Here is a 12,172-nt window from a genome sequence, read left to right as displayed (position 1 = left end):
TTATTGTTTAACGGTGCAATTAATTGTGCGATTAATTGTTTTAATCACTTGACAGCTGTAGGAAGACTAGGGATCTTTCTCACACACTTGCATTGAAGAACCCGGGACAAGCCTGACTGGAACTCAGTGACACTAGCAGCAAGTTGATGTAGTGATCTGTAACATGAAAAGAGCAGCTGACTACCTGAGTGGAAATCCGGAATCCCAAGGACAAACAGTGGGCAAAACCTGGCGTAATGGGATGTGTCCCTTCAGAACAGCAGTGAGTCTACAGGGCGATGTTGGGAGGTTCACAACATGATTATAAAGGAAAAACAATTTTCTGAGATACCACTTGACAGCAGGTGCACAGAGCCAAATGGTCAGAGCTGTCTGCCTCCCCACCAGAGTGAAACAACCACCCTTTGACTGCTTTCAAAAATGGCGGCCTTCAGGTGGGAGGTGAACTCTGCAGATGCACCTCTGAACTCTGGGTCTGCACTGACCAAGGACAGCAATTGTGAGTGGGGTGCAGAAAAGGACGGGCACGTTAAAGGGACTTTTGGTTGCTGGACTGAAGAACCTGAGGGAAAAGGACACTGCCCAACTTACTTGGGGGAGGGTCTTTTGCTCATGGTTTATGTTTATGAATCCTGTTTGTGGTGTTTTCCTGAATTAATGCTGAGTTACTTCCCTCCTTTTATTAAAAGTGTGTGCGGGGGGTTTTCTACACTCAGACTGTGCTTGCGAGAGGGGCCCAGGGCGTGGTGTGTAATTGTCCTAGGTTTTGTCCCGAGCCGGTTTTGTGTTGTATTGTTGAAGAGGAACCCCTAGATACTGAACCCGGCCCTTGTTGCTGCCAACTCTGACTGGCAGAAGGGTTATAGTTGGTTTGACAAATCCATGCTGTTACTTTTCACTTTATTATCTTCTAGGTGTTTGCAAATGGATTGCTTAATTGTTTGCTCCATTATCTTTCCAGCTTATTGGTCTGTAATTTCCCGGGTTGTCCTTATTTCCCTTTTCGTAGATTGGCACAATATTTGCCCTTTTCCAGTCCTCTGGAATCTCTCCCATCTTCCATGACTTTTCAAAGATAATTGCTAATGGTTCAGCTATCTCCTCAGTCAGCTCCTTGAGTATTCTAACATGTATTTCATCAGGCCCTGGGGACTTGAAGACATCTAACTTTTAATTTTTAACTTGTTCTTTCCCTTCTTTCTTTTAACCTTTGATCCTACCTCATTTTCACTGCCATTCACTGTGTTAGACGTCCAATCACCACTAACCTTTTTGGTAAAAACTGAAACAAAAACCTCATTTAGCACTTCTGACATTTCCATATTTTTTGTTATTGTCTCCCCCCCCCCCATTGAACAACAGGCCTACCCTGTCCTTGGTCTTCCTCTTGCTTCTAATATATTTGTAGAACGTTTTCTTGTTATTCTTTATGTCTCTAGCTAGTTTAACCTCATTTTGTGCCTTGGACTTTCTAATTTTGTCCCTACATACTTGTGTTATTTGTTTATAATGTATTTGTTTGTAATTTGACCTGGTTTCCACTTTTTGTAGGACTCTCGTTTGAGTTTCAGATCATTGGTTAAGCCAGAGTGGTCTATTGGCAAAATTTCCATCTTTCCTATGCAGTGGGATAGTTTGCTCTTGTGCCCTTAATAATGTCTCTTTGGAAAACTGCCAACTCTCTTGAAGAGTTTAAGGCCAGAAGAGACCACCAGATCATCCTGTCTGGCCTCCTGTATATCAGAGACCACCAAGCCCACCCAGCCCCTGCACACTGAAGCCAACAACTGAAATAAGACCAAGGTGTTACAGCCCACAGCAGACTAAACTATTACGTGCCACAGGCACAGAATAGGAGGGAGCGAAGTACACCAATGAGTGGGTGATTCCACCAGAGGCAGGGAAATCACACCTAACTCTGCCTGCCCCTGGGGGGCAGGACTAGACCAAGGGCATATAACAGGCCACTGTGTCATAGCAATAAGAAAGCTGATGGGTGGAAACCAATCTGACTCACCTGTGTGTTAATATTGGTAAAACAGATATTAGAGTTATAAGAATGTGTTCAGTGTTTAGACTTTAAGAAATGCTTATAGGATGCTGCATGTATTAATTTTACCTATAATATCTGCACCCCATGTTACAAGGTAACATTTAAGTGTTTGCTCTGTAACTATCAAAATGTTAGCTAAGACTGTAAATGCCCTAGTCAGGAGAGAAGTATTACCAACTGTGAAATGCTAGTTTACCACAAAAGGTGTCATCTCCTGCCCAACAAAAGAAGGACACCAGGCAAGCTATAATGGAACATCAGAGGACAAAAGACTGGTTGCTTCCCCCACACTGACAAAGAGGGGACATACATAAGCCCTTGTTCCATCACAGCTTGAATGTGTCGCAAGGACATAAAAATCCCTGTCAAGGAAGAATTGTTATCACTGTGCTGCTTGGAATTCAGAGAGGGCAATATTTCTAAGCATCAGCAAGGGATCCCCAAGCTGCTTGGCTTGGGTTACCTTAAAGGACATACAGTGCTTGCATAGCAGTGGCTATTAATTTTGGAACCTAAGACTAAATCTCGTGTGTGTGTGTGTGTGTGTGTGTGTGTTTGCCTGTTTTAAACTTGTAAATAACTCTCATTTATTTTTCTTAGTTAATAAATCTTTCATTAGTGTTATAGGATTGGCTACAAGAGTTGTCTTTGGCCTGAGACTTGGGGTAAGTGACTGCTCCTTTGGGACTGGGAGTAACCTGAATATTCTTGTGATTTTTGGTGTAAGCGACCATCTATCACAAAGTGAAGCTTGCCTGCGAGGCAAGATAGTCCACAATGCCCATGGGAACTGTCTGTGACTCTGTGGTAAGGCTTCTACAGGACTTTAGGAGTGTACACCTGTTACTTGGTTGGAGAAATCAAGGCTGTTCCAGCTGGTAGTAGACATTGTCACTGCCTGCAGGGTTACCAATGGAAGAGCTATTCACCTAGCCTCCTGAATGCAGCACTGCCATTAACACAAAGGCCCCAGGGGCAAATAACTCAGGAGGGACATACAGGTACTCACGTTGCCCACAGTAAGTTCCAGTGTATCCTTTCTGGCAGAGGCAGGATTCCTCATTGCAGCTTCCCCCATTCATGCACCTGACATTGCAGGTTTGGACTGTGGAGGAAAGCAGGAAAACTTGATAAGAAGCCACCTCCTCTCTGTGGAGCTGCAAACCACTCCACCAGGCAAACAGGGACCTTGCACCCTCACATGTGGTGCTGCTTCTTAATGTGACAGCAGCTCATGGTAGAATCAAAGACACATGCCCAGCTCCCATTAAATTCAATGGAAAGACTCCCATTGGATGTGAGCCTACGGGGGTTAGAACCATTAATGCCTTGGATAGCTACTGAGGATATTCTATAGACAGACCAGCTCAGTGTTTCTTACACCAGTGTAAGCAGAGTCAGGATGAACTCTACCCTGACATCTGGTGGTGAATTATGGCGTGTGTGGAAAAGAACTCCAGGGGCTGATCTTGTTTGCATAGGCACACCCACCCGCCTGGCATGAGACAACAGCAACTGAAAGTGGTTACTTTGTCTGGTGTGGGATCCCCAGTTTCTCTGTAATTGGGGCAGGAAGAATAAAGTTTTGTTACCCTGATTCTGTGAATCAAGGCCAGTGGAACTGTTGTATGACAGAAGGACTCACCATTACCTAAGTAGCACTTGCTTGACAAGGGGCATGGGTTACAAAACCTAGTGAATTAAGAGAAGCTGGGGGCAGGTATTTATATGTGGTGGTGTGGGCACCTTTTGTGAGTCTGAAACACCAATTCCACCTCCACCTCCTCCCCACTATTACATGTCAGAGCTAACTTTGATTCTATTAAGAATGTAGTTACAGGCTGCTGAGCTGAATTCACTTTGGGCCAGTAGTGTACCAGCACTTGGGATCCCCTACTCTGAGCTGAAATCACAGAAGAGCTAAAGTTAATAAGAGCTGAGATCACTAAGACTGTGTTAATTAGTGGGGGAGCCTGAAGCTATATTGCTAAGCGGCTGGCGGAGCAGTTTGCGGGGACGGCTGGAGGAGCAGCTAGCAGAGCAGAGCCTTGCAGGGACGGTTGGAGCGGAGCCGAGCGACTCACAGGTCGGTGAGCAGAGCGGAGTAGCTCGTAAAGCAGAGCAGAGCAGTTCGTGGGACAGCAGGAGCGGCTCACGGGACGGCTGGTGGAGTGGAGCGGCTCGTGGTGAAGGCTGCGGCGGAACCCCACAGAGAGGCGGCCGGTTGGCCTCGGATCACGTAAGGTGCCCCTTCACACCGTGCGCGCCCCCCCTTTGAACTCTGGGGCTGCACTGACCAGGGACAGAGACTTTGGGGGTTGTTGGACTTTTGGGACTTTGGTGATTCTTGGGTTGCTGGACCCAAGAGACTTTGGGGTTGTTGGACTTTTGGGACTTTGGTGATTCTTGGGTTGCTGGTTTCAAGAACCAATGGGAAAGGACACGGCCCAATTCGCTGGGGTGGGTCTTCGCTCATGGTTTGGTCTATGAACACTAGTTGTGGTGTTTTCCCAATTTAATGCTATGTCGTTTACCTCATGTTATTAAACATTTTCTGCTACACCGAGGCTCTGTGCTTGCGAGAGGGGAAGTATTGCCTCTTCGAGGCACCCAGGGGTGTGTGTAAGATTTTCCCAGGTCACTGGGTGGGGGCTTGAGCTGGTTTTGTGTCACGCTGTTGGGAGGGGACCCCTATGTACTGAACCCGGCCCTTGCTGCTATCAACTTGGCCTGGCAGAAGGGTTACACCAGTAAATCCCATTGTCTGCCTCTGTTCCATACACTCAGGGTGCTGTTTTTATCGTACATGCCGGTAATGAACTGATGAGTTGGGAAAAGCCAGAAGCAAAAAAGTTATGGCCAATCCTTCCCCAGAGTGAGACACCTCTTTTGTCTAGGCCATCTCACGGGGACAGTGCAGGACTGTTCCCCACAAAGGGCCTGAGCTTCAACTGGAGGAAGTAGGCATCATTCCCAAGATGTCAACGTAATCCACCTGAGGATCTGGCCCAGTAGATTTTCCTCAGATTTGCCCTGTCCTTCCACAGCCTCATAGGAGTCATTGTTTGGCAATATTGCCTGAGATTTATCCCAGCTGTTTCTGCTTTGAGTTTAATTCCATGCCTCTTAGTTCCTGGTACATTCCTGACCAATTCCTCTCTCTCTCTCTGCACATATTGAAGGAGACGTATGTTAACAACTGTTCTCTTTTTTCCTAAGCAATCCAAAAGATAAATCACATCTTAAAAGGAGGACACATACTTTTAACATGGGTCCATACAAAGCCCTGTTGTCCATACAGAAGGGAGTTGTAATTAGGCTGAACTTCCCAGAAACATCTCTGAGAGTGGTTGCCATGGCTTTGCCTCCTCACTGCACATGAGACAGCAGCTCCAAACAGACTGGGGGCAGCACATGCTACATGTCTGCGCAACGGGTAGTAGGAGCTGTGAGTGAGCCTGCATAGCCAGATGCATTGCACATGCTGTGGCTACCCTGGGCAGGCACAGTGCCTCCTAGCACCACTGCTTATGTGATGCCCACCCCATTAGAAGATTAGGATTGGAAGAGACCTCAGGAGGTCATCTAGTCCAACCCCTTGCTCAAAGCAGGACCAACACCAACTAAATCATCCCAGCCAGGGCTTTGTCAAGCCGGGGCCTTAAAAACCTCTAAGGATGGAGATTCCACCACCTCCCTAGGTTTCAGAGTAGCAGCCGTGTTAGTCTGTATCCGCAAAAAGAACAGGAGAACTTGTGGCACCTTAGAGACTAACACATTTATTAGAGCATAAGCTTTCGTGGGCTACTGCCCACTTCTTCGGATGCATATGCATCCGAAGAAATGGGCAGTAGCTCTAATAAATGTGTTAGTCTCTAAGGTGCCACAAGTACTCCTGGCACCTTAGAGACTAACAAATTTATTAGAGCATAAGCTTTCGTGGACTACAGCCCACTTCTTCGGATGCATATAGAATGGAACATATTCCATTCTATATGCATCCGAAGAAGTGGGCTGTAGTCCACGAAAGCTTATGCTCTAATAAATTTGTTAGTCTCTAAGGTGCCACAAGTACTCCTGTTCTTCTTTTTGTGGATACAGACTAACACGGCTGCTACTCTGAAACAAGTACTCCTGTTCTTTTCACCTCCCTAGGTAACCCATTCCAGTGCTTCACCACCCTCCTAGGGAAATAGTGTTTCCTAATATCCAGCCTAGACCTCTCCCACTGCAACTTGAGACCATTGTTCCTTGTTCTGTCATCTGCCACCACTGAGAACAGCTGAGCTTCATCCTCTTTGGAAACCCCCTTCAGGTAGTTGAAGCCTGCTATCAAATCCCCCCTCATTCTTCTCTTCTGCAGACTAAATAACCCCAGTTCCCTCAGCCTCTCCTCATAAGTCATGTGCTCCAGCTCCCTAATCATTAAAGGCAGGGCCTTTAAATCCTGATTTAAAGGGCCCAGGGCTAGGGCTGTGGTAGCAGCAGCTGGGAGCCCCAAGCCCTTTAAATCACCCCATGAGCTCCCAGCTGCAGAGGTGGCTAGGAGCCCTGGAGTTCGGGGGTGATTTAAAGGGGGCGATTTAAAGGGCCCGGGGCTCTAGCTGCTTACCGCAGTGGAGCCCCGGGCACTTTAAATTGCCGACGGAGCCCCGGGGCTCCAGCAGCAGGACCCGGGGCTCTGGCTGCCGCTACCCTCCAGGGCCCTTTAAATCGTCTTCGGAGCCCTGCTGCTGGAGCCATGGGGTAGCAGCGGCAGGACTCCGGTGGCTATTTAAAGGGCAGCGGGAGCCCTGAACCCTTTCAATAGCCACCAGAGCCCTGCTGCTGCTACCCCAGGGCTCCAGCAGGCTCCGGGGGCTATTTAAAGGGCCCGGGGCTCCCACTGCCTCTACCGTCCCAGGCCCTTTAAATTGTCCCCGGAGCTTTGGGGTAGCGGCAGTCAGCATGGGGCAAGAGCAATGACTGCGGGCGGCTGTACTGGTGGAGGGTCCCACCGGAAAATGAAAGGGTCTGAGAGGGAAGGGCGGCCTGCTCTGGCAGTAGTGGAGGGGGAGCACTAGGACCCTGCGGCGGCAGTTAATGCAGGCAGGCAGCATGGAGCTTCAGGGGAGAGGCACAGTGGGATCCAGGGAAGTGCATGGGGACAGCAAAGGGGGGCCGGGGCACACTCAGGGGAGGCGCGGGAGGGCAGCAGGTGGGGCCAGGGGAGAGACCCGGCCCTGAACATTCGAGGAGCTGGGCCCCCGGACCCTCAATATTGCTGGAACCAGGAGGAGGAGTCAGAGAGGGAGAGAATGCTCCGTTTTTCTTACCGGTCCTCCGTACCGGCCCGTACCGGCTTACTTTCACCTCTGAGCGTATCTACCTCTCCCCCACAGCTTAGTGTCATCTGCGAACTTGCTGAGGGTGCAATTAATCCCACCATCCAGATCATTGATAAAGATGTTGAACAAAACCAGCCCCAGGACCGACCCCTGGGGCACTCAGCTTGATACTGGCTGCCAACTAGACATGAAGCCATTGATCACTACCCGTTGAGCCCGACGATCTAGCCAGCTTTCTATCCACCTTATAACCCATTCAGCCAGCCCATAGTTCTTTAACTTGCTGGCAAGAATACTGTGGGAAATTGTATCAAAAGCTTTGCTAAAGTCAAGTTATATCACATCCACTGCTTTTCTCTCATCCACAGAGCCAGTTATCTCATCATAGAAGGCAATCAGGTTAGTTCACCCCATTCCCCTACCTGCCCACACTGCTCTCCCTGCACAGGCCTCAATAGCTCCCTAAATGGGCACATTTTGCATCTTTCCTGTTGGAGTGCATCCCTTCAAGCACTTAGGAGCTCCAGGAGTAGGAGAGGGACTCCTGGAAAGCCTGCACGAGTGAGGGATGGCATTAGAGAGCTCCGGACTTTGCGTTTGAGGAGCTCAGCATATTTGCTCTGTATTTATTTCATGCATTTCCAGGGCACCTCTTACAGTGTGTGCTGCAGCTCATGCTTCTTCTCTGTGGCCAGAGACCAGGCCCAGTTTAGATGAAGGCTTAAGCAATAAGCTCACTAAGATTGGGGCTTCAAAATCACTGCCTAGACTGTCAGACACTTGCTAGTCTCTACTGAAAATGGTGTTGATTCCAAAGCTTTTTTGTCCTCCAGTCCCTGAGCTGAATGAATCTAGCCTCACTGTGCTTATTCACTCCAGTGAAACCACACTGGGAAAGCAGCTGTGTGAATGCCATCTCCAAGGGCTGCACAGTGGCACTGTAGAGAGATCTGGCCACCTACACATGCCAGTTCCTGTCACCCCGTTTTTCTTAATTTGTAGCTTCCTGCATTCTTCCCCCTCACTGACAGCTCCTGGAACAAGTGGGCTTTTATAGTGATTGGTAGGGCCCTACCATGAAAAACACTTTATGGATCATGAAACCTGGCATAAGTACTTTTTGTGTACTTTTACCCTATACTATGATCATAGAATCATAGAATATCAGGGTTGGAAGGGACCTCAGGAGGTCATCTAGTCCAATCCCCTGCTCAAAGCAGGACCAACCCCAACTAAATCATCCCAGCCAGGGCTTCGTCAAGCCTGACCTTAAAAACCTCTAAGAATTCAGACTCCACAACCTCCCTCGGAAACCCATTACAGTGCTAGTAACACCACCCTCTTAGTGAAAAAGTTTTTCCTAATATCCAACCTAGACCACCCCCACTGCAACTTGAGACCATTACTCCTTGTTCTATCATCTGGTACCACTGAGAACAGTCTAGATCCATCCTCTTTGAAACCCCCTTTCAGCCCCCTAATAATTTTTGTTGCTCTCCACTGGACTCTTTCCAATTTTTCCACATCCTTCTTGTAGTGTGGGGCCCCAAACTGGACACGGTACTCCAAATGAGGCCTCACTAATGCCGACTAGAGGGGAATGATCACATCCCTCGATCTGCTGGCAATGCCCCTACTTATATCTACCACTCCTCCCAGTTTAGTGTCATCTGCAAACTTGCTGAGGGTGCAGTCCACACCATCCTCCAGATCATTAATAATGGCACAGTGAGGCTAGATCCTTACTATACTATCTATACTATAAGGTAAAAGAATACAAAATTAAACAGTGTTTCTCACACTGGGGGTCCTGACCCAAAAGGGGGGTCACAAGCCTATTGTGGGAGGGTCACAATATTCCCACTTCTGCGCAGCTGCTAACGGCGTTGCTTACCTTCAAAGCTGGGTGGCTGAAGAGCGGCGGCTGCTGGCCGGGTGCCTAGCTCTGAAGGCAGCACCACTGCCAGCAGCAGCGCACAAGTAAGGGCAGTATGCTATGAACACATCCAGGAAATATGCTATTCATGTCACGACCAACCGTGAAAAATGTGTTGTTTCTTTGCAATTTAAGTAGACCCCTAGTTCTGGAAGAACCTCAGAAGGCTCAGCAGTTTAGGTTAAGATTTGGGGAAGGACCCAGGAGTCTAGCTGTTTATCCAAAGCTACCCTAACCTCTGGTGGTTTCTTTGTTCCACCCCCCTCTCAATAACCCCTGGACTTCAGCAGTTTAGCAGGAGCTTCAGATGAAGGTTGGGTGCTAGGGCTACTAGAATTCTTTGAGGGAGTCAACAAGCATGTGGACATGGATGATCCAGTGGATATAGCGTATTTAGATTTTCAGAAAGCTTTTGACAAGGTCCCTCACCAAAGGCTCTTAAATAAAGTAATCTGTCATGGAATAAGAGGGAAGGTCCTCTCATGGATCAGCACATGGTGGCCGGTGACCCAGCCATTGGGGGAGGCTAGCCCCTGGCCCCTCCCCTTGTGCCCAAGGTCCCTTCCCTCCCCTTCTGCCCCCCTTCTTCTGCTCCCCTCTTTTCCCCCTCCCTCGCAGGAGCCCAGAGCACCCACACCGGGGTCCCTAGCCCCAGCTCCAGTGCTTCTGGCAGCCGGGTGGCATGGCTGCAGCGCCCCCAGCCCTGGTCTGCCCAGTGGCTGCGCTCCCAACCTCAGTGCGCTGGTCAGCGCGGCCCCAGCACCAGCCGCCCTGAGTCCCTGCAGGAGGCAGGCCAGCCAGCCCTAGCCAGCCTGGGCCAGCCAGAGCAGAGCGCTGGGAAACGCAGGAGGAGCAGAGCGCTGGGGGCAGAGCATAGGTGGGGCCACGCTAAGCTGTTTGGGGAAGCACAGCCTCCCTCTGCCTACGATACCCGCCACCCATGGATCAGCAACTTGTTAATAGGAAACAAAGGGTAGGAATAAATGGTCAATTTTCAGAATGGAGAGAGGTAAATAGTGGTGTCCTCCAGGGGTCTGTTCTGGGACCAGTCTATTCATTTGCAGATGATACAAAACTACTGAAGATAGTTAAGTCCGAAGAAGACTGCGAAGGGTTACAAAGGGATCTCACAAAACGGGGTCACTGAGCAAGAAAATGGCAGATGAAATGCAATGTTGATAAATACAAAATAATGCGCATTGGCAAACATAATCCCAACTAGACATATAAAATGATGGGGTCTAAATTAGCTGTTACATGAAGAGATCTTGGAGTCATTGTGGATAGTTCTCTGAAATCATCCACTCAATGTGCAGCAGCAGTCAAAAAAGGTAACAGAATGTTTGGACTCATTAGGAAAGGGATAGATAATAAGACAGAAAATATCATATTGCCTGTATATAAATCCATGGTACACCCACATCTGGAATATCACGTGCAGAACTGGTCGCCTCATCTCAAAAAAGATGTATTGGATTCGGAAAAGATACAGAAAAGGGCAACAAAAATGATTAGGGTATGGAACAGCTGCCATATGAGGAGAGATTAGTAACACTGGGACTTTTCAGCTTGGAAAAGAGACAACTCAGAGGGGATATGATAGAGGTCTATAAGATCATGACTGGTGTGGAGAAAATAAATAAGGAAGTGTTATTTACTGCTTCTCATAACACAAGAACCAGGGGTCTCCAAATGAAATTAATAAGCAGCAGGTTTAAAACAAACAAAAGGAAGTATTTCTTCACACAACGCACCGTCAACCTGTGGAACTCCTTGCCCGATGATGTTGTGAAGGCCAAGACTATAACAGGGTTCAAAAAAGAACTAGATAAATTCATGGGGGATACGTCCATCAATGGCTATTAGCCAGGATGGGCAGGGATGGTGTCCCTAGCCTCTGTTTGCCAGAAGCTGGGAATGGGTAACGGGGGTTGGATCAGTTGATGATTATCTGTTCCATTCATCCCCTCTGGGTAAGGTGACCATATTTCCCAAAGAGAAAATGGGACACCCCCAGCTGCTCGGGCTGTCAACCATCCTGGAACCTTGCCTCCCCCCATGCTGGAATGCCTCCTTTTGAAAAAAATGTCAGGATGGCTGGGACAGGGCTTAAAAAAGAGATTGTCCCGGACAAAATATGGTCACCCTACTTCTGAAGCATCTGGGATTGGCCACTGTTAGAAGACAGGATACTGGGCTAGATGTTCTTATGGGACAAAGGCCAATATTTCCGAAAAGGTACCTGGCTGTTACTTTCCTGGATGACACTCTTCCCTGGTGTAACCACGCAAAGGAGCATGGAGTTAGAGCAGAGCTGAATTTGCTGTACGTGTACTGAAGCCTAGGCAGACTCAGTGTGAAGCCAACATGAGCAGAGGAATTTGTAGTGATCAGGATTTTATCTGTCTATTACCTATGTCAGGTATTTATAGGGCACCAGTCACCACAGCATCTAGGCACAGAAAGGTGAAGGGATAACCCTAGGTAACTGTTACTATGGTTAGATTAGATTGACAATATATTTGTAATGAGAGCTCTGCCAGTAATCAGTAATGTGTTTTACAGACAAAGTCCCCTTTGATTATCACTATCCAAGTGTCACTTGCAACTTACTCTTCCACATGCAACAAAAGTGACCCTGGGTCATGACAGAAAGAAGCCAAGTGGCTTTTATTGCCTGCCTTTGGCATGCAGCTGGCCTGCTTTCCCTCCCTGGAGCATTAGTGACCAGTGCAAACCCAAACACCCCTCCAGTACAAATGCCAGACCCCCAGGCACACTCCTCCTGGGGAGCTTACCCGCCAGAGTGCATTGTGAAATCCTCCCCTGCTGACCCAGTGGAATGCTAGGCACGTG

General features: G+C 48.4%; 1 protein-coding gene across 1 annotated transcript in view; it reads right to left on the bottom strand.

Moving 5' to 3' along the window:
• The window catches only part of LOC101949811 (fibrillin-2-like), a 272,305-nt gene that overhangs the window by 210,078 nt on the left and 50,055 nt on the right, over positions 1-12,172 (bottom strand). Inside the window, 1 exon segment of the mRNA XM_024112612.3 lies at positions 3,063-3,158. Within this exon segment, the coding sequence (XP_023968380.1) occupies positions 3,063-3,158 (96 nt within the window).

The sequence above is a fragment of the Chrysemys picta genome, chromosome 25, assembly GCF_011386835.1.
Source record: "Chrysemys picta bellii isolate R12L10 chromosome 25, ASM1138683v2, whole genome shotgun sequence".
Lineage (NCBI taxonomy): Eukaryota > Metazoa > Chordata > Testudines > Emydidae > Chrysemys > Chrysemys picta.
This window is presented reverse-complemented; position numbering and strand designations above follow the sequence as displayed.